We start from the raw sequence: 26,153 nt of genomic DNA on the forward strand, positions 1-26,153 counted from the left end.
AGGAAGGCAGAGGGGGGGCTTAGCAATCTTCTTTCAAGACCACTTTAGGTGTCTCATTTCTCCAGATCAGGTTTCAGACTGCGTGAGTCTCCTCTTTTCCATAGACTTCTCCCCCACTATCACTTTCTCCGGGTTACTAATTTATCGCCCACCCGGCCCCCTGGGACAATTCCTTAATCCTGACTACCATCGCCAATCTAGCTTGCATACCATCCAACTTCACAGTACTGGTGGGTCCTAATATTCATCTAGACAATACCTCCGATCACTCCACTAATGACCTAATCCTGAGCCTCTCCACACTTCAGCTAGAGCAAATAGTATCTAAGCCTACCTATTTTCAAGGGCACCTGCTTGACCCAGTCTTTAGCAACTGCCCTGATCTCACATCAGGGATGCCATCTCCGCTTCCCTGGTCCGACCACTTCTTGATCTCCATGACTTGGAAAATCCCAAATTACCCCCTTCCTCTCAATCCAACCTCACATCAGGAAGGCAACTGGTCCAAGCTTCCCAGAGAACGTTGGATCTCAGCCCTCGAAACCACCAGACCCAACAAGGACCCCTCCCTAGCCTGTCACTACACGCTGATTCTGAGATTAGGGGATCTGCGTGTATCAGGGAATGCCATTGCCTGGCTACATTCCTTCCTAGGTGATCCATCCTTCCAGGTCTTTGAAGGCGATGTTGTTTCCAAAAGGATGCCCCTAAGTTGAAGTGTGCCTCAGGGCGCTTTCCTGAGCCCCACATTATTCAATATCTACATGAGTCCTCTGGCAGAGATTGTCCTTCCATTTGGCTTACAAATCATCACCTATGCTGACAACTCTCAGCTTGTGGTGGCATTAAACCACCCCGAAAAAATCGATTAATCTTGAAAGCTGTATTAAGGAGGTGGACAAATGGATGGAACTCTCTTGCCTGAAACTTAATGGGTACAAAATCGAGTATATGCTCCTTAGAAACTCCCCCTCTCAGGTCGGATGAATTTTGGCTGAAATGCCTTGGCTCCGCTCCAGTACCCAAAGAACAGTTCAAAAGCCTTGGCATATGGCTGGACCGCTACCTCAGCTTTAATCATCATGCGGCAAAACTCTCTGCTACCTGCTACGGTCTGCTGAGGATGCTACGTAGGATACTCCCCCGTCTCCCATTTCAAGCAAAACAAAATCATGGTACAAGGTCTCATTCTCTCCTGTTTGGATTATGGGTACACCCTGTATTTAGGGGCACAGCAATCCACCATAAGCAAGCTTCAAATAATTCAAAACTCTGCAGCCCGCACGCTTCTTCAGACTCCTTACCGACAGACCGGAGACCCTGCGTTAAGGAGCCTCCACTTGCTACGGGTCAGGGAGAGAATCTAATTTAAAGCCATGTGCAATGTGCACAAGGCTTTCTGGAAGACATGCTCTTTAATCAGCCAGTCCCTGATAACACCCTACCAGCCAAACAGGCATCTCCGCTCAACATCCTCTTCCCTCGCCCTACTGCCCAGAATAAAGAGAGCTAGATGCGGTGGATGCTCCTTTTCCTACAACTCCGCCAAGCTTTGAAATGCTTTCCCCCTCCGTATGCGGACGGAGCCCAATCTCCTACCCTTCCGCAAACTCTTAAAAACCTTACTTTTTAACAACCGCTTATTCATTTCCTCTGCATGCGTCTGTTCACAGTGCTGGGATACCTCAGGGTAGCTAATGCGCTATATAAATGTTTTTTTCATTTCATTTAATTTCTTACTGCCCCACTGAAAAAGAGAATCCAAGAAGCTGGACCGTCTTGGAAAGGAGATTTTCTCTTCCGCCAGCTTAGGATTGCGGTTGGTAAACACTGCATGTCTCTTGGGCCGTTATTCCCACTTTGTGTGGGATACGGTTACGCAGGTGCTACCTTAGTGTCAGGAGGATGCCCGGACAGTACTCTCCCAGGCTTTCACCGCCCGAAGGGATGCAGCGAAGTTTGCCATCCGTTGTGGGCTGGACAGCGCCGACTCTCTGGGCAGCATCATTTCAATGTTAGTAGCGCTTGGACGCAGCATGTTACCCAACCTTCACGCGGCCGGGGACATGGGAACAACCATCATAGTTCCGGGGGCCAGCGGGCAGGCCAGTCCACCAACCCCCCCTCTGCAGCAGCCTCTAAACCGTCCTAGTCTGACATTTGGGGCCCATCAAATGCCAGTGGGCGGCAGCATTCACCATCACCTCCCCTACTGGCGCCCCATCATGACGGACAGGTGGGTTTTGCAGATAGTTCGAAGGGGCTACTCCCTCCCCTTCGAGGCTTCCCCTCCAGCCATGCCACCGCAATACTACCACAGGATCTGAGGATCACCTGATCCTTCTCCAGCAGGAAGTTACGGCTCTCTTGGCAAAGGGAGCCATTGAGCACGTTTCTGTCCCACTACTTTCTGGTCCCCAAGAAGAACAGGGGCTACATCCTAGGATCTCAGGAACGTCAGGAACGTCAACCGCTTCCTTCGGAAGGAGAAGTTCAAGATGCTGATGCTTGCTCAGGTCTTGTCTGCCCTCGACCCGTAAAACTGGATGGTAACGTTGGACTTGCAGGCGCTTATTTTCACATCCCTTTCTTGCCGCCCACTGGTGCTACCTGCGCCCCTCGGGTGTTCACGAAAGTGATGACGGTGGTCGCAGCTCATCTGCCCAGATCAGGGATTCCAGTCTTCCCCTATCTCAATGACTGGTTGTTGAAGGCGGGCTCGCCCCAAACAATCGTTTCCCACCTCCATACTACGGCCAACCTCCTGCACTCGCTTGGGTTCTCCATCAAAGTGCCGAAGTCGCACCTGTGCCCCTCTCAGAAGCTCCTTTTTATCGGAGCGGTTCTGGACTCGGTGCAGTTTCGGGTTTATCCCCCTGAACAGCGGGTTCGGGATATTCAGGCTCTAATTCCGATCTTTCAGCTTTTACCCAGAGTTTCGGTCAGGTTGACGCTGCGGCTCCTGGGGCTGATGGTATCCAGCATTGTTCTGGGGCATCACGCCAGGTGCCGGATGCGGGCTCTGCAGTTGGACCTGAAGTTTCAGTGGTCATAGCATAGCATCAGGGCAGCCTGTCCGACCGCGTCCTGATCTCGGAGGGCACTGCGAGTCAGTTGCAGTGGTGGCTCACGAACCGCGATTGGGTCAGCAGCAGATCCCTCTCCCTACCCCAATCAGAGCAAGCAGTAGTGATGGATGCATCCTTCCTGGGATGGGGGGGCCACATGGGGGAGGCGGAGATCAGAGGCCTCTGTTCTCCGGCAGAGTCCCCGGCTCCATATCAACCTACTGGAGCTGCGTGCGATCCGTCCTTCACCCAAACCTATCCAGTCTCCACCTCCATGCTTGGAGATTGAGCGGCGGCAGTTGAGGCCATTTGACTTGCCTCCTGAAGTCTGTAATGTCATTCTGGTAGCCAGGCGTCCCTCCACAAAATCGGTATACGCCTGCAGGTGGAACAAGTTTGTGGCATGGTGCACAGCAAAGGCTGTGGATCCACTCTCTGCCCCCCTTTCAGAGGTTCTCCTCTTTATTCTTTCTCTTGCCCAGCAGGGCTCTGCTCTGGGCACAATCAAGGGCTACCTCTCGGCCATATCAGCCTTCTTGAGGCTTTTTGATCAGCCTTCTCTTTTCAAGTCCCCTGTTGTAAATAGATTCTTGAAAGTTATCACACTAATGTTTCCTCCTGTTCCTTTCGTGAAGACTCAGTGGGACTTGAACCTTGTACTGACTTATCTGATGTGCGCTCCCTTTGAGCCACTTCTTAACTGTCCTCTACGTCTTCTGACTCTTAAAACTGCATTCCTGGTTGCCATCACCTCTACCAGGAGAGTGAGTGAACTCCAGGCTCTATCTTCTAAACCTCCTTTCCTCTCTGTCCATCCGGACAAGGTTGTTCTGAGGACTCGTCCTTCTTTCCTGCCCAAGATGGTTACAGCCTTTCATATTGGGCAGTCTATCACCTTGCCCACCTTCTTTCTGCCTCTGCATCCCTCAAAAGAGGAAGAGAGGCTCCACCGTCTGGACCCAAAACGTGTGCTCTCCTTATATCTAGACCACGCATGCCAGTTCCGGGTGGACGACCAGCTCTTTGTTGGTTACGTGGGCGCTAAGAAGGGACGGGCGGTGCACAAGCGGACCATCTCTCGGTGGGTCATTTTGTGCATCAAGGTCTGTTATTTCACTCGGGCCATGTCAACTACAGAGCTACTGCCCTGGGTCGGGGAGTCCCCTTGCAGGACATCTGTCAGGCAGCTACGTGGGCCTCGCTGCACACATTTTCTAGGCACTACTGCCTGGACAGCCAAGTCCGGAGAGATGGCTTTTTCTGCCGTTACGTTCTCAAGGACTTTCTGGTGTGATCTTGGTCCGCATACCCTCCGCTGGGTTTGGTATTGCTGGGGTATCTATTCTAAGGTAAGGAATCTATAACTTACGTGTTTCTTTCATATGAACAAGTTACTTACCTTCAGTAACAATATATCTGTAAGAAACATTAGTTACTTATACATTCCTTACCGCCCCACCCATCCTCCACGTTCTGCGCACTGCTTTCTAAGGTTAAGGTGTTCCTATCCGAAAGAGACACGTTAGTATTAGATTCCTTACCTTAGAATATCCCCAGGCGTCAGACTGGATCCGGAAACTTTTGCGTAGCAGTACCCTTGCAGGTCGGTAGGCGTCGTCTGCGGCGCCGCGTCCGTCGTCGGCGTCGTGGGCGCTGTGATGACGTCGTGGGAGTACTTAGACGCCGCCTCCGCGTGCTGACGTCAGTTCTTCTTTTTTCCGCGCCAGCAAGCGCAGATCTGGAAAAAGCAGTAACCCGTAGTCAATTTTTGACTAACTTTTTGGATCTTTTTGATCATTTTTCGAAGTCTTCACGACTCCGATCGGTGCCGTAGGGATGCCTGGCTTTAAACACTGCGAGGATTGCGACCGCACAATGTCGGTCACAGACCCTCACCACCTGTGTCTAACTTGTCTAGGCGTCGACCACGACGACAAGGCCTGCTCCGACTGCCGGGCCCTCTCTTCGAAAGCCAGGCGGGAGCGGTCCCGCAGGCGACTCGAACTCTGGCAGTCGGTCCCGCGCCGCGACAGGTTCTGGTCCCACGGGAGGTTGAGGGACAGGTCGCGGGCTCGGAGCCACCACAGCTCCGAGAGTAGGCCGCACTCCTCCGGGTCGAAGTCGTCATCAGGTAAGAAGCATAAGAAGTCCAAGCGGCGTCATCGCTCTTCGGACTCCTCCCGACGCTCGCGCGATGCGGCCGGGGGTTCGGGTGACACCACCCACGCGGCGCCGGAGGAGATCGAGCGCTTCCTCATGGCCAGGAGGAATCTCTCTCCTCCGACGGGCTCCGCGGCGCCTTCGAGCCCATGGACCCGTCTGGGGCCTTCAGCGGGTTGGGGGCTTCGGCCCGACGCCGTCGGGTGCTTCGGCCCTGACGCTGCCGACGCCTTCGGGCCCGGCGCCGCTAGGCCCCACTCTCCCGACGCCGCCGGTGCCTTCGGGCCCGGCGCCGCGGGACTCCGCTAGACCTTCTTCGGGATCTGGGTCGTCGCCGGTGGACCTTACGACCTCCCCGGTGTCGGACCATCAGGTGTCGCCTCCGGCGCCGTCCTCGGGCGGCGCCGTCCCCGGTTCCACCTTCGTTCCTGTTCTGGCGCCGGGACGGCCCCGATGGGCGCCGATCCAGACGTCGTTTGGAGAGTTTCACTTCTATGAACAGGCCCCATTGATTGAAAACCCTGAGCATCAGGAGATGGGTGAAGAAGAGGATTGGGAGGGGTCTGAGGACCCTCTGACCCGAGAGTGTCAGTCTCATGAGGACTGGCCTGGACACCTCTCCAGACACTGGTTTTGTCTCCCCTCCTACCGTGGCTTCGGAGGAGGGGGAAACCTATAGTGTGGTGTTGATGAGGGCTGCCAAGGCCTTGGGCCTTGAGCTCCCCGTCGCGGCCGTGAGGACGAATCTCCTCACTGAGGTCCTTAAACCGCAGGCAAGCTCGGCCGAGCCTCTGCTGCCCTTTAATGAGGCCTTGACCGACGTTCTTCTGGGCACTTGGTCCAAGCCCGCTACGGGTTCGCCCGTATATAGGAACGTGGCCAGACGCCACCGCCCAGCCCCGGGCGACCCATGTTTCCTGTCCACCCACCCCACCCCGAGAGCCTGGTCATCCAGGCCTCTAATTCCCAGATCGCGTTCCCGTCGGCTCCGCCGGACAAGGAATCCAAGAGGTATGAGCAGTATGGTAAAAAGATCTTCTCATCCCTTAGTCTGGGACTGCGGTCTTCCAACACCGCGTGCCTCTTGGGCCGTTACACCCACTCTCTGTGGGATGCGGTCGCGGAAGTGCTGCCAGAGTGTCCGTTGGAGGTACGGGCCAAACTCGGCCAAGCCCTTGTGGAGGGCCGGGATGCAGCCAAATATTCCATCCGGTGTGGGCTGGATACCACCGACTCGCTAGGTAGAGCGATGGCAACGACGGTGGCGGTCAGACGCCACGCCTGGCTGATGTCCAGAACACGTTGATGGACATGCCGTTCGATGGCCGTCGCCTCTTTGGCGACAAAGCAGACCATGCGCTTGAGCGCTTTAAGGACTCCAGGGCTACGGCCAAGTCCTTGGGCCTCTCAGCCCCGCGCCTGCAATCGGCTGCTTTTCACTCCTTTCGTGGCCACGGAAGGGGTGTACCCACACGTGCTGCCAGCCACGCTCCGCAGGGCAACACCCAACGCGGTGGGGGTCAACGGCGAGGTCAGTCCACACCTTCCCCCGCAGCATCCGCCTCAAAACCCTCCTAGTCCGTGCTTTCAGGCCCATGTGACGCCAGTGGGGGGCAGGGTTCGCCATCACCACCTCCACTGGCGTACTGTCACTTCGGACAGGTGGGTGCTGCAAATCGTCCGAAGGGGCTACTCCCTCCCCTTCGAGGCGACTCCTCCAGCCATGCCACCGCAGAACCACTGTGTATCGGGGGATCATTTGCGACTTCTGCAGGAGGAAGTTACGGCCCTCTTGGCCAAGGGGGCCATCGAGCGCGTTCCTGGGCCAGAAGTAGGGTGTGGTTGCTACTCCCACTACTTTCTGGTACCGAAGAAGGGCAAAGGGGGCCTACGCCCTATCTTGGATCTATGGAACGTCAACGGCTTCCCCCGGAAGGAGACGTTCAAAATGCTGACACAGGCTCAGGTCTTAGCTGCCCTGGACCCAGGAGACTGCATGGTAGCGTTGGACTTGCAGGACGCTTATTTCCACATCCCCGTCCTGCCGGCTCACCGGCGCTACCTGCGGTTCACGGTTGGCCACAAGCACTTTCAGTTTACCGTGCTCCCCTACGGCCTTACCAGCGCCCCACGGGTGTTCACAAAGGTGATGGCGGTGGTCGCAGCTCATCTCCGCAGGGTAGGGGTTTCAGTCTTCCCCTACCTCGACGACTGGTTGTTGAAGGCGGGCTCGCCCCAGACAGTCGTCAGCCACCTCCAGACTACGGCAGATCTCCTGCACCAGCTGAGGTTCTCCATCAATGTGCCAAAGTCACACCTGTGTCCCTCTCAGAAGCTCCTCTTCATCGGAGCGGTTCTAGACTCGGCGCGGTTTCGGGTTTATCCACCCGAACAGCGGGTCCGGGATATTCAGGCTCTGATTCCCATCTTTCAGCCGTTATCCCGGGTCGCCGTCAGGTTGACGCTGCTGCTTCTGGGGCTGATGGCCTCCTGCATCCTTCTGGTGCATCACGCCAGGTGGTGTATGCGGGCTCTGCAGTGGGACCTGAAGTTTCAGTGGGCCCAGCATCAGGGCAACCTGTCCGACCACGTCCTGGTCTCGGAGGGCACTGCGAGACAGCTGCAGTGGTGGCTCACGGACCGCGATTGGGTCAGCGGCAGATCCCTCTCCCTTCCCCAACCGGAGCACGTAGTTGTGACGGACGCGTCCCTCCAGGGCTGGGGAGGCCACACGGGAGAGGCGGAGGTCAGAGGCCTCTGGTCTCCGGCGGAGGCCCGGCTCCACATCAACCTGTTGGAGCTACGGGCGATTCGTCTAGCTCTGAAGGCATTCCTCCCCTCTGTCCGGGGGAGTGTAGTGCAGGTGTTCATGGACAACACCACCGCCATGTGGTACTGCAACAAACAGGGCGGGGTGGGGTCGTGGACCGTTTGCCAGGAGGCTCTTCGCCTTTGGCAATGGCTGGAACGCCAGGGCGTGACCCTGGTGGCTCAACACCTGGCAGGTTCTCTGAACGCCAGGGCGGACGAGCTCAGCCGTCGGTGCATGATGGATCACGAATGGCGTCTGAACTCTGACGTGGCGCAAGTCCTCTTTCAGCAATGGGGAGAGCCTTGGTTAGATCTATTCGCCACCGAAGCGAACGCGCAATGTCATCAGTTCTGCGCGTTGGAATTTCTAAGGCGGCACTCGCTCGCAGACGCTTTTCGTCGCGAGTGGAGTTGCGGTCTGTTGTACGCCTTTCCGCCTATACCACTTCTGCCCAGAGTGCTGAAGAAGATCAAGCGCGACCGGGCCCAAATCATCCTTGTGGCTCCGGACTGGGCGAGAAGGTACTGGTATCCAGAGCTACTCAGTTTGTCAGTCGATCCCCCGGTTCGTCTGCCTCTTCAGGAAGACCTTCTGTCGCAGCAGCAGGGGACGGTCCTCCACCCAAACCTGTCCAGTCTCCACCTCCATGCTTGGAGATTGAGCGGCGACAGTTGAGGCCATTTGACTAGCTCCTGATGTCTGTAACGTCATTCTGGCAGCCAGGCGTCCCTCCACTAAGTCGGTATACGCCTGCAGGTGGAACAGATTTGTGGCATGGTGCAGAGCAAAGGCTGTGGATCCTCTTGCTGCCCCTCTTTCTGAGGTTCTACTCTTCCTTCTTTCTCTTGCCCAGCAGGGCTCTGCTCTGGGCACTATCAAGGGCTACCTTTCTGCCCTTTCAGCCTTTCTAAGGCTGCCTGATCAACCTTCTTTGTTCAAGTCCCCTATTGTAAATAGATTTCTTAAGGGCATCACACACACGTTTCCTCCTGTTCCGTAGGTGATGCCTCATTTGGACTTGAACCTGGTTCTTACGTTGCTGATGTGCTCTCCCTTTGAGCCACTTCACAACTGTCCTCTTCGTCTTCTGACTTTGAAGACTGCTTTCCTGGTTGCCATCACCTCTGCCAGGAGAGTGAGTGAGCTCCAGGCCCTTTCTTGTACTCCACCTTTCCTTTCTGTCCATCCGGACAAAGTGGTGCTGCGTACTAAGCCTTCTTTCCTGCCCAAGGTTGTCACGGCCTTCCACATCGGGCAGTCTATCACCTTGCCTACCTTCTTTCCGCCACCGCATGCCTCTAAAGAGGAAGAGCGGCTCCACCGTCTGGACCCAAAACCTGCGCTCTCATTTTACTTGGATCGCACACGCCAGTTCCGGGTGGATGACCAACTCTTTGTTGGTTACGTGGGCGCTAAGAAGGGGAAACCGGTGCACAAGAGGACCATCTCCCGGTGGATCATCTTGTGTATCTAGGCATGCTACTCCTTGGCTAGGAAGGAGCCCCCTGTTGGATTGCGGGCTCATTCTACCCGAGCCACGGCAACTACCACTGCCCTGGGCAGGGGTGTGCCCTTACAAGACATCTGTCAGGCAGCTACGTGGGCATCGCTGCAAACGTTTGCAAGACACTACTGCCTGGACAGCCAAGTCCGGAGGGATGGCTTCCTTGGCCGTTCCGTCCTCCAGGACTTTCTGGTGTGATTATTGGTTCGCAGACCCACCACCGGGGTTGGTATTGCTGGGGTATCTATTCTAAGGTAAGGAATCTAATACTAACGTGTCTCTTTCAGATGCACAAGTTACTACTTGTGTAACGATATATCTGTAAGAGACATTAGTTAGTATTAGATTCCTTACCGACCCACCCATCCTCCCCGTTCTGCGAACCAATATCTAGGGTTAGGGTTATCCCCTTTCAGGGCCCTAGTTTCAATGGCACCAGTGTTGTTTTTTTTTGTTTGTTTTTTGGTTTGTTTTTTAAGGGTTTTATTGAAGAAAACAAGAGAAATTTACATATATCGGGTGTCATACATAAAATACAATATAGCGATAGGTGAGCGACTAAATCAATACGGGAAATACAAGTCACAGGAGTACGCAAGTCAACCTAGTTAGGTACATTTAGGGAAAAGTACGATCAACCATACAGCGAAGTAAACGTAAACGTGGTTACTTATATAGCGCACGTATCACCCCCGCAAAGGGGTCTCACGGCGCTTGCTTAGGGAACCCGTCCTGGTATTCCCCTGTGAGATAACCCCGGCAGGGTATCCACAAGGTGAAAGCCAGGCATCCCGCCGCGAGGGGCCGTAGTGGAGATTAAGCAAGCTATTGCCCAGAGTCGCAGAGTGTGAACCCGTGAGTCGAGTAGGCACCGGGGCGAGAATTATCGAGTCCGTGGAATTTTTAGCCCAAGACCCGCCGAGGCGGGGAATTGAACCCTGGTCCAGGACCGATCTCAGCTTCCGGGTCTGCTGCCTCTAACCCCTGAGCCACACTTCTCCACAAGTAGGAGCCAGCAGGGCTCACCCACCCATATTTCAGGATAATGAAGACCAAATTAGACACCCCGATACATAAGAAAGTCGATACAGGATAAACGACCCATCTCTCGTAAAAGAAAAAAAAGGAAGAAAAAAAAAAGGCCATAGAACTAAACTAAGGCAAAATAACAAACCCCTCCCCAATCCCCCCACCATGCACCCCTGCAATGGCTACGGCCCAACCCCACTGGCAGTGTGCCTGTCGCCCCGGAACTAGACCTAAAAGAAGGAAAAAGAGAGAAAGTGGAGGAGGAAATATCAAGCAGACCCCCGGTCTCCCTTACCCCCCACCAGTAGCAAACCACCCCTACACATATCCAGAATAATACAATGCAACGATGAAAATCAACTGGGGGGGAGCTTGTAAGAACCACCCAACTCCCGCGCCATTATAGGTTACAAATCCCGTATCAATTGAAGTCATAGTTCAAACCCATCCAGTCAAAGTCAACCCTGGCCGCTGCGATTCTTCATGCAAGCCCTGTCCGCTCGATCCGCCATTCCAATGAGAGTATCAAAATGTTGGGAAAGTTCAACGTCAGTACGGAAGGATTGAAGCCAGGATAAAAGTACACAAAGTCTAAGAGTCAAACGATGTTTGCTGACCACCAAAGATAAGTTTCTAGAGCGTATTTGAACCAACCAGGAGAAAAAGGGAGAGGGAACAATCCTACAGTCACTGGAGAATTTGCACCGACATATAAGATCATCCATGTCCATCTGGGGCGGCATCGGCATAGGGCAGGATGTACATTCGATAGTCCCGGGCTTGCTAGCAGTCGTTCGGGGGCCGACAAAAAATACCAAGTCTGGCTTCAGCGCGGGGCCCTCTGTCTCAGACACTTCTTGCTCCGCGGGTAAAACAGCTTGTTCCAGAACCAACAAAGGGTCGGAGTCCGGTCTCCGGCAGATGATATCAACCGTTACCACCATCCTCTGGATGATGGCGGTGGCCTGTGAATGGAGCTCCCCAATGGCGGCCATTACCGTATGCAGCGACGGTATACATTCCACTCGCTCCATCGCCCCTCACGAAGCGACCGAGCAGGACTCTGAACCCCGGAGGTCGACTACTCCGGGGCACCAGGCACAGGCAAATTCGGTGACAACTGTGGGCACTCTCAAAAGCGCGATCTCAACACCGTCGCCGCCAGCGTGGAACCAAGCCCATCGACCCCGGGAGCCCAACGGGGCCTCTGGGCAGCGGATCCCCGACCACAGCAACTGATGCGTCACGCCGCCACAGCTGCGAGATAAAACTGCCACCAGTCCACCATCCAAAACGGACAAGAAACACTCCAATTCGGGAGACCGGACGCTACCCACGTCCCGCGGCCGATGTTATTCAACTCCAACACGGCTGGGTGAGAAATCGAGGCCCCGGCTTCAACTCTGGGTTAGGCCGAGAATGGGACACGGCGCATCTTCGTCATTAAAGCAGCTAGAAATTCCGGGATTGCACCTTTAGAGTCAGGAACACCTCAGCTGCACGGGAGTCCGGTGAGAAATCAGGATAATCGTCAGGATTTATGAGCATCTGGCGGAGGTCTGCGGAGCCGGGAGCTTATGCGGCCATCCTGGTTGCTAGCGTAGCTCCTCCCAGTGTTGGTTTTTAACATGGCTCTGCGTTTCTGGCGCGGAAAAGCTGTGTCTAAGAACTGACGTCAGCACGCGGAGGCGGCGTCTAAGTACTCCGATGACATCATCACGGCGCACACGACGCCGACGACGGACGCGGAGCCGCAGACGACGCCTACCGACGCGCAAGGGTACTGCTACGCAAACATTTCCGGATCCAGTCTGACGCCTGGGGATATTCTAAGGTAAGGAATCTAATACTAACTAATGTCTCTTACAGATATATCATTACACAAGTAGTAACTTGTGCTTCAGGGCCCTAGTTTTGTGCACCAGTGGTCAGTGTCTTGCATGGCTCTGCGTTTCTGCCGCGGAAAGTCATGTACAGAACTGACGTCAGCGCGCGAGGGCAGCATCTAAGGAGCTAACATGGATTAAACCCAGATCTGTGACTGGGGGTGAATGTTTTGTCATTGTGTAACATTCCGTCCATCATCTTGTGTGTTTTGCTGTTCCTGTCAGCCACGGCACGTGTCTTCGGACCATCTGGCCCCGCCGGTGCACCTTAGGGCCCCGCGGGCCTGACTGGGGGTCCTCGTTCTTCGATGTCGCCGGCTCCAGCCTGACGTCGTCAACGACTTTGGTCTCGACGCCGAGAGACCCACATAGATCCATGCTTGGATCCCCGACCATGTCGGTTGGCCCGGTACGACCTCCTCCACCGACGGCGCCGCCTACGGCGTTGGACGCGATACCAGCCGACGCCATCCCTGGTCTCTTCCCCGACGTGGAGCCGGTGCCGGAAGGGTGTTGACTGCTGCCGTTTGGGAATTTCTTTCCCTTTGTTCACTGACCTCCTTATGTTCTACCTGTTCGGCAGGCTGGGGAACTGGGAGGGGTCTGAGGACTCTCTCTCGGCACAATGCGAGTTAGACCTGGACTGGGATGAGGATCTGGGGGATGCATGTGACCAGGATTATACTCCTGAACCTGGCTCTCTGTCTCCTTCTACCCTGGCTACGGAGGAGGATGGTTCCTACTCTCTGGTGTTCCGTAGGGCGGCCGAGGCTCTCCACCTCGAGCTCCCTACCATGGCCGTCAGGACTAACCTGACAGAGTTGATTCGTCCAGCGTCTTCTTCTACGTAGGAGCTGCTGCCCTTTAATGATGCACGCCTGGACGTTCTTTTGGGCACCTGGTCCAGGACCAACACGGGCTCCTGTGGATAAGAATGTGACCCGACACCATCGCCGGCCCCGGTGACCCGTTTTCCCCTCCCAACACCCTACCCCTGAGAGCTTGGTTGTCCAAGCCTCTGTGTCCCCGAGCGTGTTCCATTCTGCACCTCCATATAGGGAATGCAAGAAACTGGAGCAATTTGGCTCGCTCCAATGCCAGAAGTAGGTCATGGTTGTTATTCCCACTACCTCTTGGTTCCAAAGAAGGACAAAGGCTTGCGTCCCTTCTTAGACCTTCAGAACGTCAATCTCTTCCTCTGTAAGGAGAAGTTCAAGATGCTCACACTTGCTCAGGTCTTGTCTGCCCTCGACCCGCAAGACTGGATGGTAGCGTTAGACCTCCAGGATGTGTTTTGTCATGTCCCGGTCCGGCCGGCCCAACGGCGTTAGCTGCGGTTTACGGTAGGCCACGAGCACTTTCAGTACACTGTGCTCCCTTTTGGCCTTACCAGTGCCCCACGGGTGTTCATGAAAGTGATGGCGGTGGTCGCAGCTCACCTGCGCAGATCAACGATTTCAGTATTCCCTTATCACGACGACTCGCTGCTGAAGGCGGGCTCGCTCCAGGCAGTCGTCTCCCACCTCCAGACTACTGCCGATGTCCTGCATTTGCTGGGGTTTTCCATCAACGTTCAGCAATCCAGAGTTCAAAGGAAGATTCTCATGTTTCCTGATTTTGAAACCGATGTGCATACACGTGGCCGGCTACCACGCCGTATCCATGGAAACAAACATTACATGAGATTCTTCCTATGAACTCTGGATTGCTGAAATACCTATTGATTGTGAAAATAAATTGTGATTCTTATGAGCACTGAAGAAGTCTCTTATCGAGACGAAATGCGCCGGCTATGGTCCTTTGAATTTTAATGAACATTGAATAAAGAATCATCTGGAATAAAAAAAGAAAATTCTTGAAATCTGGGAACCTTCTTTATGTGTTTACTATTGCAAATCTTTTCTTGATTATATTTTGTTGAGTGCTGAACCAATTGTTTTGATGTTTATATAGGATTTGTTTCCTTGTTAAGAAGTATAGAGGGAAGTGCTCGTTGGTTCAGTGCACTGCCACTTACTGCTCAGATATATATTTTCTTGTGCGGATTGCTATAGCCTCTACCCTCAGTATTTGCTTGATGAGGGTGGTGCAAGTGTTAACAGACATCACCACCGCCAAGTAGTATTGCAACAAACAGGAGGGGTTGGGGTTGTGGACTCTGTGTCAAGAGGCTCTGCCCTGCGCCTCTGGACAGGGCTGGAACGTCAAGACATTTCCTTGACGGTTCAACACCTGGCAGATTCTTTGAACGTTAGGGCGCACAAATTCAGCCGCAGGTGCATGATGGATCACGAATGGCGTCTTCACTCGGAGGTGGTGCAAGGTCTCTTTCAACAGTAGAGAGAGCCTTGGTTAGATCTATTCGCCACCGAAGAGAACACTTCTGCGCGTTGGAGTTTACAAAGCGGAACTCGCTCTGCGACACTTTTCGTCACGAGTGTACCTGCAGTCTATTGTACGCGTTTCTGCCTATACCACTTCTACCCAGGGTGCTGAAGAAGATCAGGTGCAACCGGGCCCAAGTCATTCTTGTAGCTCCGGATTGGTCTAAAGGGGTTTGGAATCCCGAGCTACTCAGTATGAGCATGGATCCCCCGATCCGACTGCCTCTACGGGAGGATCATCTGTTGCAGCAACAGGGGACAGTCCTCCACCAGAACCTGTCCAGCCTCCAACTACATGCTTGGAGATTGAGTGGCAACAGTTGATTCCTTTTGACTTGCCGCCTGACGTCTGTGATATCATTCTGGCAGCCAGGCGTCCCTCCACAAAATCGGTATATGCCTGCAGGTGGAACAAATTGTCGCAGGGATTCCGTTCTCCTACAGAACTGTGCATAGAGACTTGGAACCTCAGTGAGTTAGGGTGTGCCAAAACTCACCTTAGTACCCAAAATCCCCTACCAGACTAGCTACAGTGTCTCATCGGTCATTACAAACTCCCAATGCTTAGACAAGCCAGAACATGGACTTAGAATACCTCAGGTAACGTGGAACACATGAACACTCTTTCGTTATACAATCAGTTCAATCCAGAAAAAGGAGTAAAAGAGGACACGTGCACATTTGAAATGTTTATTTACTAATGCAGTGTTCTCAAACGCATTATCTTAGCTAATATAAGCAAACCTATTATAAGAAACAAAGTAATCAGCAGAGTTACTAGTCCATAGAAAACAAAAGGTGAAAGCATATTAAAATGCTAAAATGAATAGGTTTAAACAACACCTAATTCTCACCCTCATATTATATTATATCTAAGAAGGTCTCTTTGGGTGTTAACAGGGCGGGCCCATACCTCAGATCTTAGTGGTAAGGGATCACATCATCTTCCACCAGCTCTCTGCATGCGAAGCACCATCAAGTGTGTGTGTATGCTCTGTGCAAAGCAATATAAAACGCACCTAGCGCCTGAATTTGGCCGCAGCTGCATGTATGTTATGTCTAGGAAGGTGCGGAGATCAGACCTCACAACAACTGTGTTGAGATATCCTTGAAGGCTTCAGCACTCACTGTACAGACACGGTTCACTAAGCAAAGCTGATATCAGAGTAATAATATTATTTGTGTGTGAATCAAAACACTCTACTAGGCTCAAAGCTACAATAACAGTTATGTGTCGTGTGTAGAAGCAGTATAAAGAAAAAATGGCGTTTAAACTCTTAATAAGCTCATGCTAACTTAACACAGCATATAGGCAAAGCATAACTATATGACAAAATGTGTGGCATGGTGCACAGCAAAGGCTGTGGATCCCCTTTCTGCCCCTCTTTCAGAAGTCCTTTTGTTCCTTCTTTCTCTAGTCCAGCAGGGCTCTGTTCTGGGCACTATTAAGAGCTATCTTTATGCAATTTCGGCCTTTCTCAGGCTCCTTGATCAGCCCTCTCTTTTCAAGTCCCCTGTTGTAAATAGATTTCTCAAGGGCGTTACTCACCTTTTCCCTCCTATTCCGTTTGTAATGCCACAGTGTGACTTGAATTTGATGTGATTTGATGTGCGCTCCCTTTGAGCCGCTTCACAACTGTCCTCTTCGTTTATTAACTTTGAAAATTGCTTTCCTGGTTGCAATCACCTACGCTAGGCGCGTGAGTGAGCTCCAGGCTCTTTCCTGTAAGCCTCCTTTTCTGTCGGTTCATCCGGACAAGGTTGTGCTTCGCACTCGTCCTTCCTTCTTGCCAAAGGTTGTCACTGCCTTCTACATCGGGAAGACTATCACCTTGCCCACTTTCTTTCCGCACACTTCCAGAGAGGAAGAGAGGCTCCACCGTCTAAACCCAAAACGTGCACTCTCATTTTACCTGGATCGCACACAACAGTTCCGGGTGGATGACCAGCTCTTTGTTGGCTAGGTAGGCGCCAAGACATGCTGGGCTGTACACAAGAGGACTATATCCCGCTGTGTCGTCTTGTGTATCAAGGCCTGTTATTCTCTGGATAAAAAGGAACCTCCAATGGGGTTGCGCGCCCATTCTACCAGGGAGACAGCAGCTACTACTGCATTGGGACGTGGTGTCCCCCTGCAAGACATCTAGCAGGCAGCCAAGTGGGCCTCGCTGCACACTTTTACCAAGCATTATTGCCTTGATAGTCGAGTCCGGTGATACAGCTTCTTTGGCTGTTCTGTTTTCCGTGACTTTCTGGTGTGATCTTGGTTCTCAGACCCACCACCGGGGTTGGTATTGCTGGGGTATCTATTCTAAGGTAAGGAATCTATTACTAACGTGTCTCTTTCAGATGCACAAGTTTCTGACTGGTGTAACTATATATCTGTAAGAGACATTAGTTAGTGATAGATTCCTTACCGCACTGCCCATCCTCCCCATTCTGTGAACCGATTTCTAGGGTTAAGGTCTTCCTTTTATGACAATAGTTTCAATGCACCAGTGGTCAGTATCTTGCATGGCTCTGCGTTCCTGGCGCTAAAAGTTGTGTACAGAACTGACGTCAGCGTGCTTGGGCGCGTCTAAGTAGCTCCAGCGACGTCATCCCAGCCCCAACGATGCACGCGGAGCCGCACGATGACGCCTACCGACGCGCAGGGGTACTGCTGACGAAAACTTTACGGATCCAGTCTGACGCCTGGGGCTAATTCTAAGGTAAGGAATCTATCACTGACTGATGTCTCTTACAGATATATTGTTACACAAGTAAGTAACTTGTGCATTACCTCACTTATTACTTCACTCATAGCATCTTGTATCTCATCATTGATAAAATCACTGCAACATTTGCGCGAGTTATAGTTACCTTAGTGCACGAGAAATTAAGGCTCAAAATGTATAGATATTGTATGCTGCAAAGGATCCGTGGAGCCAACAGATCTCAAGATGCGATCTGATTGGCTGCCACCACATCAACAACGATGTGGCAGCTGCCATCTTAGGACTTGGGGACTCCGTCCCTTTTCCTGAAAAATACTTGAGAAACAGATAGTATGGGGTAGGGTACGAATACCCTGCCTCCCTAGGGCTGGTGTGTGGCCCTACCTGGAGCACAAAACATTTTTTTTTGGGGCTAGAACACATGCCCTCGCAGTACACTGATTATCGCCCATATTACAACACTTGTGATACGTTCTTTGACATTGATAAAATGACTAACATCTGAAATTACATCATTGTGACAACACTGTGTATTGTAGGGATGCGAGTTACTTTAGAGCACGAGTTCTAGTTACTTTAGGGCACAAGTAACAGTTACTGGAGATCACTATAACTGGTGAATGTAAGTTTTTTTTTCTTTTTTAGTTTAAAACAGTATGACATTTTCACCTAACTATAATGTCCCTTTAGGCGTTATTTTTTTCAGTAAAAAAAGAGATATTCAAGTCTTGCTAATTAAACATTAACTTAATTACCTACTCGATTTAAAAGACTTTTGTAATGGAAGGTTAACTTATCATGCAAGCCCCTCGATGTAATGACCTTAGTGTAATGGCACCCCAATGGAAATTTGCCCTTTCTATTGGGTCACCCTAGATTTTTTGTCTTCCCTGGTTAACACAGTTTTTGTTGGCCACAGCACTGTGCCTTTACTCCTTGCTAACCAATGGCAAAGTGCATGTGCTCTCCTCTTTAAACATGGTAAAATTGGCATACTCCTAATTAACACAATATAATTATAATTCCCTAGTATATGGAATAAATTGTACACAGGGTCCGTTAATTAATGCTACTAGTGGCCTGCTGCACTATATATGCCACATACTAATGTGGCACTGTAAAACATGTCTCCATGCCTGCCATCGCAGCCTGGATGTGCAGTATTAAAACTGTCCTTTTTACCTGGCAAACAAACCATTTCACAGGCCTAAACCTTTTTTTAATACATATGTCACCCCTACGGTGGACCCTAAATGCCCACAGGGCAGGGTGCATGGCAGTTATACTGTAGGACATGTATATTCCATGTTTCACCTGTCCTGGCACCGAAAAACCTCCACTTCACTTTGTTAAGTCTGCAGTGGCTGGTCCTGGAGCCTCGCCATACTGCTCAAAAGGTAAAGTAAAATTATAATAACTTATTGTTATTTTCATTTTACTTTTCCTATTGTAGTCATTGGTGGGGTGGGGCTGGCCAGAGCAGGGGAGGAGTGGTGTGCACTCCCTAGCTGCGCATGAATTGTTTGTCCGGCTCTCTTGGACCGACCAAACAGTTAATGCGCACTTTACATGTTCCTACCAGGCTGCATTGCCCAGGCGTGGGTCCCGTGCTCTCCATGCCACTGGAGCCAAGCTATCCTGGCTGATGAATGCTGAATGCCCGAAACCTGTCATAGGATGCTTGTTTGCAGTCCAGGGAGGACCTGGCCTGGCAGGCAGTTCGGGCTGGGCTGTTCCAATTAGGCGCAGGGTCAAGACTGATTTGCATATGGCTGCGTCCAAACTGGAATGGCATGGTGAGCAAAAAAATGATGGCTTTAGGCCCAGATCTCTGAACAGGGGTGAATGTATAACATTGTTCTGCAATCTGTCCATCAATTGTTCTTTTTGCATTTGTCACCCCGAGTGTGACGGGTATGCCCAGGCGTGGGTCCTGTGCTCTCCATGCCCCTGGAGTCAAGCTGTCCTAGCTGATGAGGGCTGAAAGACCAAAACCGGTCCTAGGATGCTTGTTTCCAGTCCAGGGAGGACCTGGCCTGGCAGTTCGGGCTGGACTGTTCCCATTGGGTGCAGGGTTAAGACTGATTTGCATACGGTGGGTCCAAAGTGGAATGGCATGGTGAGCAAAAAAATGATGGATTTAGGCCCAGATCTCTGTACTGGGGTGAATGTCTTTTTGCATTACATAGCCTGGTCAGGAACATGCACAGGCTTCCTGTTGCAGTCGGCGTCCAGACCAATCCCATTTCAGCGTTGTAATTGGCTCAGGGGAGCCTGTCTGCCCTAGTGATTCCTGCTGCTGCCTGCCAGAACAAGGTTACGAGGGCGGAGGAGAGGCAGCGGATGGCTGCAAAAGGCAAATTTTTTATTGCAATTCCCCCTCTTCCCCTCCTCCACCCCACCACTTACATCTAGTAGTAGCTCTTACTGCATGTCTGGTTGGTCATAGATTAACACTTTTTAACTCTATACATTTAATAAGTGATAAATTCAATTTGGGAGTAGTAGCTGCAAAAATGATTCAAGAACTCATTTTAATATTCATTTAAAATCCAACTAATGGTCAAGTTAGATTTTATATTATTATTTTGGAAATGGCACTTTGAGACAGTCGCCTTCCACCTACGTAAAACCAAAAGGCTTTCCCGCCAGTGCCCAACTGTCACCTGGCCCACCGGTAAAGTGCCGGTCGGCCTCAAATCGCTATTTTGCCCAGCTGAAGGAGATCCAACTTCCAGAAACGTTTTTGATTCTGAATCCTAAAGGGCTTCCTCAGCACTGACGCCAAGCAGCAATCTATCGACTTCAAGGACTTCCTGGGCAAGGACTTCAGACATCTTCTGCTGTGATTTTTTCCGTCTTTGACAAAGACTACACCTGGACCGTGCTTTTCAGCATCTCGCTGTCTTTGAGGCCTGCTTCGAATCTATCTTGCCCCACTGACGACCATTGTTTCTCCACAAAAGTTTCTAAGTCAGAAGGTTAACTTTCCACCTGAAAGAACGTGGTCTCTGTTTCTGACCTACACTCATTGTGCGCAGGCTTAACTTTTGACTTTGACTTGGTGAGGCACGACTAGATAACTGTTGTTGGTGCTTTGTGCTTTTTGGTACTATTTTTAATTCAAGTTTAAAAATTAATATCCCCTGTTATGCTTATAGGATTTTTATTGTTTTGGTGTCATTTTATTTACTAAAAAAATATTCTGTTGTTCCTGAATGTCCTTGTGTTGTGTTTTCACTCTGTTTGAGTACTGCATAAATACTTTACACATTGCCATCTAAGTTAAGCCTGACTGATTAGTGCCAAGCTACCAGAAGTGTAAGAACATGTTTCTTTAGTCACTTGTGTGGCTTATACAGACAACAATTGTGATTACTATTTGAGTTGGGTTCTCACCCTCCTCAACTAATACTGCAATTTCTTACAATCCCTATGTAACAATGCTGAAGTAATGGTACCATACCCAAATATGTAGTACAGTCAGTCAATAGAAATGATGATTTCTATAGCATTCGGCCTACATTTATACCCCATATAACATGTACAAGAGAGTTACCCAAACAAGTGTAGGTCACTTTCCCTCTTCTGGCAGGCAAAGACATGGATGGGTCAAGGGAGAAAGCAAAATGCCGACCTATGGCTGATGGTAGAAAAGGTGGGAAGGCTTTAATGTATAAACGCGGAAGGTCAACAAACATATTTTAATTAGCTGATAGGAGAACACTTAATGGATATATTTGACATGTTATGCTTTTCCTCGAACAAGGTCAAACATTGCTAGCCAGATATCAGTGGAAATCTCTAGGTAGAATCTGTATTTCATAATCTAATCAAATGTTTGAAACCGAATGAAAAACTAGGTGTGAAAGTTATTTATTCAATAACTAAAGAAACATGCGATATACACATTTTGCAAAGGTATGTACAAGTGCACATGTATTCATAGTTTAGCTTTATTAATCTTTACAAGATATTATAAATGATTGCTTCTATTTTTTCTGTTTTTGCAGGTGTGAGCTCACTTATAAACCTACTAACTTCTGCACAAGATGAAGATCAACCAAAGTTAAACATAATGCTTTGTGAAGCAGTTGTGGCAGTCTATCTTAGCTTGCTAATACATGCACTTTCGACTGATAATAGCAATGAATTGTTCCGTATAGCAGCTCATCCACTTAACAGTCGAATGTGGGCTGCTGTTTTTGGGGGCGGAGTAAAGGTTGTTGTGAAGCCCAGAAGAGTAGCAGAAAATGTTCCAGGTAATCAATTATATAAACATAGCATATTTGCATCGTTCAATCACAAAAAGACTGTCACACCTGGTTTGGCTCTACAACTTCAAATATGTTATGGGTATTGTGTTTTGGAAACGGGTAAGTTTCCCGGGGGGGGGGGGGAGGGGAGCGCGCGCGCGCGCACACACACGCACACACACGCGCGCGCACACACACACACACAGACACACACAGACACACACTCTCTCCTCTCAGTAGAGCTGAAGAGAATGACAGTTATAATAAAGTTATTGAAGAACAGCTCCAGAAACAGATGAATTCCTATGATTTATTGGATCAAAAACATTGCAGATTAAACATCTTTAAACAATACAATTCCAAACTATTCCATACATGTTCACAGTTATCCAGATGCATTATGGTAAATGCTGTGAATATATATTTAGTTCTTTAGTTTACGCAAACACATATTTAATCTCTTTAATTTACACATACACAGAGCTTTAAGTGGGCCGGGTCTCACCGATGCTGAGCACTGGCAGTTTTTTAAAGGGGGCCTCGAAACGAGCCTCTATCTCGGGTGGTCCGTTTTTCTCCGGACTGCAGTGACAGCAGGCACATTGATGTGTGCGTGATCACACTGCTCACTATTGGAGAAGTTACGGCATGACGTCATGTCAGGTCAGCGTTGTAGGGAAAGGGAAATCCTTTAAAGAGAGTCATTTTTAGGTCTCACTGTGCTAGCGCATGCATGCATGGCTCTGCGAGACATTTAGTAAGTGTGTTTCAAAAGTGTTACCCACAAGCTTTTGCTGGCCTCAAGCTTGCGTGTGTGCGCATGTGCACGCGCGCAGCCGTCATCTGGCTTTTACTCCATCATGGGTCATTAAGTGCATCGCTCGCGGGCACCCTTACAGCCATCACTTTCGCGGTACTGTTTTAAAATAATTTAACTTATTTTCTAGTTAAGATACTACTTCTGACATCATATTAAGTTCAGGAAATATACCTAGCACTGAACTGCTGGCTAAAACATAACATTGTAGTGAACATGAAACCAGAACGGATAGTGACCGATCTGACACATTTTAGCGCATTCAGACGTGCATTCCCAAAGGTGGCGGTCTCCCAGCCTTCACTGCGCACAGTACTAATGCCAGATAGTTATAGGAGAAGGTTGTGGTCCAAAAGCATCGTAGGTGATGACCCAGGAGGCCCACTCTATTGAAAGCAGGTCTTCTTGCCTCAGTGCGCCTTGTTTCCATAATTGGTAACAAAGCGCTATGGGTTTCCGTCACTCCACGGTTCCCAGACACAATTGTGTTTTTCAGAAAGATGTCAAGGGGCAGTCTTCTTGGCCGTGTACGGTCCAGGGTGACATTATCCCAGACAGTGAACTTCGCAGATCACTGGCAGCTCGGCTGTCAACACATTGTAAGTACGTCGAGAGTGTGCTATCTCTTCCTGGATAAAGGAGCGCACGGGTTCGATGCAGACAACACAGTTTTAGTTTCCGAATGTAAACTTCCATTTGTCTATCTATCTAAACTATCATCCTGCCTGCCTGCCCCCACCCCCACGTCTGTCTGTCATTACATTACTGATACTCACAAGGCTTAGATGGAGTTCCTCTTAGAATCAGTGTGAATGCTAAGGCAAATGGAGCCTATAATGATCATGACCCTTTCATAGAATTAAAGAACACCCGAGGAGTTCACTGGCAGAAGATACTGGTCTGCTTTGACCCCTCACATTTTTTCGACATTAATTTTTTGGTAGCACCCCTACAGACATTGTATGTTTTTCCCTTCTGTTCTTTAACTAAGGTCGGTGTTTGTGTGTTAAGCACATTGTTGTTTCTTGCTGCTTACTTCTGGTTAGCTACAGGTGTCTGGGCTTCGCTGCTGTCTCTTTCGGGATACAACAGTTCTGTGTGTGAAAGGGCTGATAATCACAGGGTGATGTCCCTTCAGGATGCCCCACAATCACAGTGTCTGTCTGGCAGCTAGTTTTAATCACAGGATGCTACCGTTTCTTGCCTTTTAAACACAGACCACCTGCTCTCTAGTCTAGCCATCTTTACAGTAAACCGAGACACAGGCAAAGCTAACAATTAAAAGGAAATGCCTGAAGATACGCATTGCTATTTCAGCTGCATTTTCACATGGTCGCTGGGGCCCAAGGCACAAAAAACTAGCCAGTGCTGATGTTCACAGATGCAGAGTGTGAGAAAATTCTCTAATCTCTTATTTGTTAGCTTCCTGACTGCCGCATAGTCTCTGCCCCGCTCCCTCAAGTCTGGGGCCCGTATTATGAGAGTTGCACCCCTTCCTTCACAGAGTCCATGTTTGTTTAAATAAAGCAACCCTGGTTGGAGGGTCAATTTGAAACTGCCAGCAAGGCGGCACATCTGTAATCGGCTTCATCTCCAGGGGGGCGCACAAGAAGACATGGGAAGGAGAGGACCCCAATAGGTCACAGGCTACCTTCCAGTCGGAAACTGCTGTCTACATTAGCACAGTGTTGATGTGCACAGGGACAGTGCGCAGAAGGCAAATATTCACATCCTTCAACCCTGCGAGTGCTGGGCACGTCTGGTGCAAGAGCAGCTTGCAAAAAACATGACCCACAAGGGTCAGGAACACGGTGGGCAGCTTGTGATTGGTGTGAGCACTGCACCTGCTCTCTGTGTAACAGCTCACATGTTGGTGCAAAGGCTTCTATGAAATGAGTTAAAAACAACGAAGAACTATTAAATAAAGATCTTTGGGGTTACCCACAAGACTTGTTGACCGTCTTACATATGAAGATGATTACTGTACTATTGTATGGAAGACTAATTTCACTAGTGATGTATTAGTGCATCTTTTTGTGTGGGGGTGGGCTTCTGTTAATGATTTTGTGTGTGCTGCTGATTCTTAGCAGTGTTATTGTCTGTGAGACTGATTCCAGTTAGTATTCTAGTTTGAAAACAAACCTGGTTCTGAATCTTACTCCCCATGAGTTTCATTCCAAAAAGTTTTTCCTGCGTTTGAAGTTTATTTCACGTAGTACCACCTTTGTTCGACGATTTTGAGCAGTATTATTAGCATGCAGTAGTCTAAGTGCATTAAGAAAAGTATGGGAACTGTGATGCTGCGTGCAATGAGGGTGGGGTGAGTGAGCATGGGGGTGAGGTCAAAGTCGTGGGTAAAAAATTATTTGTTGATTTTTTCTGTCTTTCAGCTTCAGGTAACTACATATAATATAAGGCACATCTTTTTTTTTTAATTTTTAAAATTCTTTTTTTGTGATTTTATATACATACAGCAAAACAGAATACTAGGTATGAAGGTAAAAGAGTAAATTTTCGGCAGGGTCCCCCTGTGCTGGCTATAGATTAAGGGTAGGATTAAAGATAGAGGAGTGCAGAAAAGAAAGTAGGAATAAGTGTAGGAGAAGGATAGGACAGATGTAAATCAAACAATACCGTTCCGACTGTCCGTGGCAAGTTCTCTCCCACAACCCGGTCTCTTTGGCTTCCCTAGGTGTCTTGGTTACTTCCAATTACGCTGTGGAGTTCCTTATGGTGGTTCATACGGGATCAAGCTTTTTTTCCCCACAGTCCCCTGGAGGTCACTTTCCAGGGAGAAGTTTGATTGCCGCGGTTAAAAATGAAAAATATCTGCAAGCTAAGTTAATCAGTGGGAAATGCACTATTGTACATTATGAAACCTCTATAAGTTAATGCACTACAAAGGTCTGTGTCTGTAACCAAAGGGCCACAGAATGGAATCCTGGTTGGTGCAGTGGAGAATAGTGACTTGCGTATTTTTAGTGCTACAAGTTCCCAGTCTGTGACACACCCCTGAGTAAGTCCACCCCTCCCACTTGTTTACTTCTTCAAGCCTCAAACATTCTTCTCTGAAAGGGTGTGTGTTTCCTGTAATTGAAGGCTTTTCAATTTTCAAGCGTGACCCTCTGTCCTTCTGTGTTCTTCACTCTGCGTGCTACTGTTATTGTGCCTGTTATTGTCTCTGTGTGAATTTGTTCGTGTATCCGTGTCCCTGTACGCATTCCTCTATGCACTGGTCCTTTCTATTTTCTTTACGTGTGCATCTGTCCCTGGGTGTTACTGAGTGCATCCTCCTGTGCGACTGTTACTGTGTGTGTTCTTGTCCCGGCGTGCAGTTTGTTTCATCTTGGCATGTCTGTTCGTGCGTTTCTATATGTATTTATCCTTATGTATTTTCTTTCTGTGCACAAGCCTGTCCTGTGTGTGCATGTGTGGATACATCGGTGTCGCTCTTATTGTGTGTGTTCTTGTCTCTGTGTGCATTCATTGCGTGTCTCCTTCGATGCACCGGTCTGTGTCT

At 50.0% G+C, this 26,153-nt stretch overlaps 1 protein-coding gene across 2 annotated transcripts in view; it reads left to right on the forward strand.

The window, feature by feature from the left end:
- DMXL2 (Dmx like 2) overlaps positions 1-26,153 on the forward strand; it is a 1,907,871-nt gene that overhangs the window by 1,031,173 nt on the left and 850,545 nt on the right. For both annotated transcript variants that reach the window (XM_078684818.1, XM_078684819.1), the window contains exon 28: positions 21,574-21,822. In XM_078684818.1, the coding sequence (XP_078540944.1) occupies positions 21,574-21,822 (249 nt within the window). The remainder of the gene's footprint in view (positions 1-21,573; positions 21,823-26,153) is intronic.

The sequence above is a fragment of the Lissotriton helveticus genome, chromosome 3_2 (assembly GCF_964261635.1).
Source record: "Lissotriton helveticus chromosome 3_2, aLisHel1.1, whole genome shotgun sequence".
Lineage (NCBI taxonomy): Eukaryota > Metazoa > Chordata > Amphibia > Caudata > Salamandridae > Lissotriton > Lissotriton helveticus.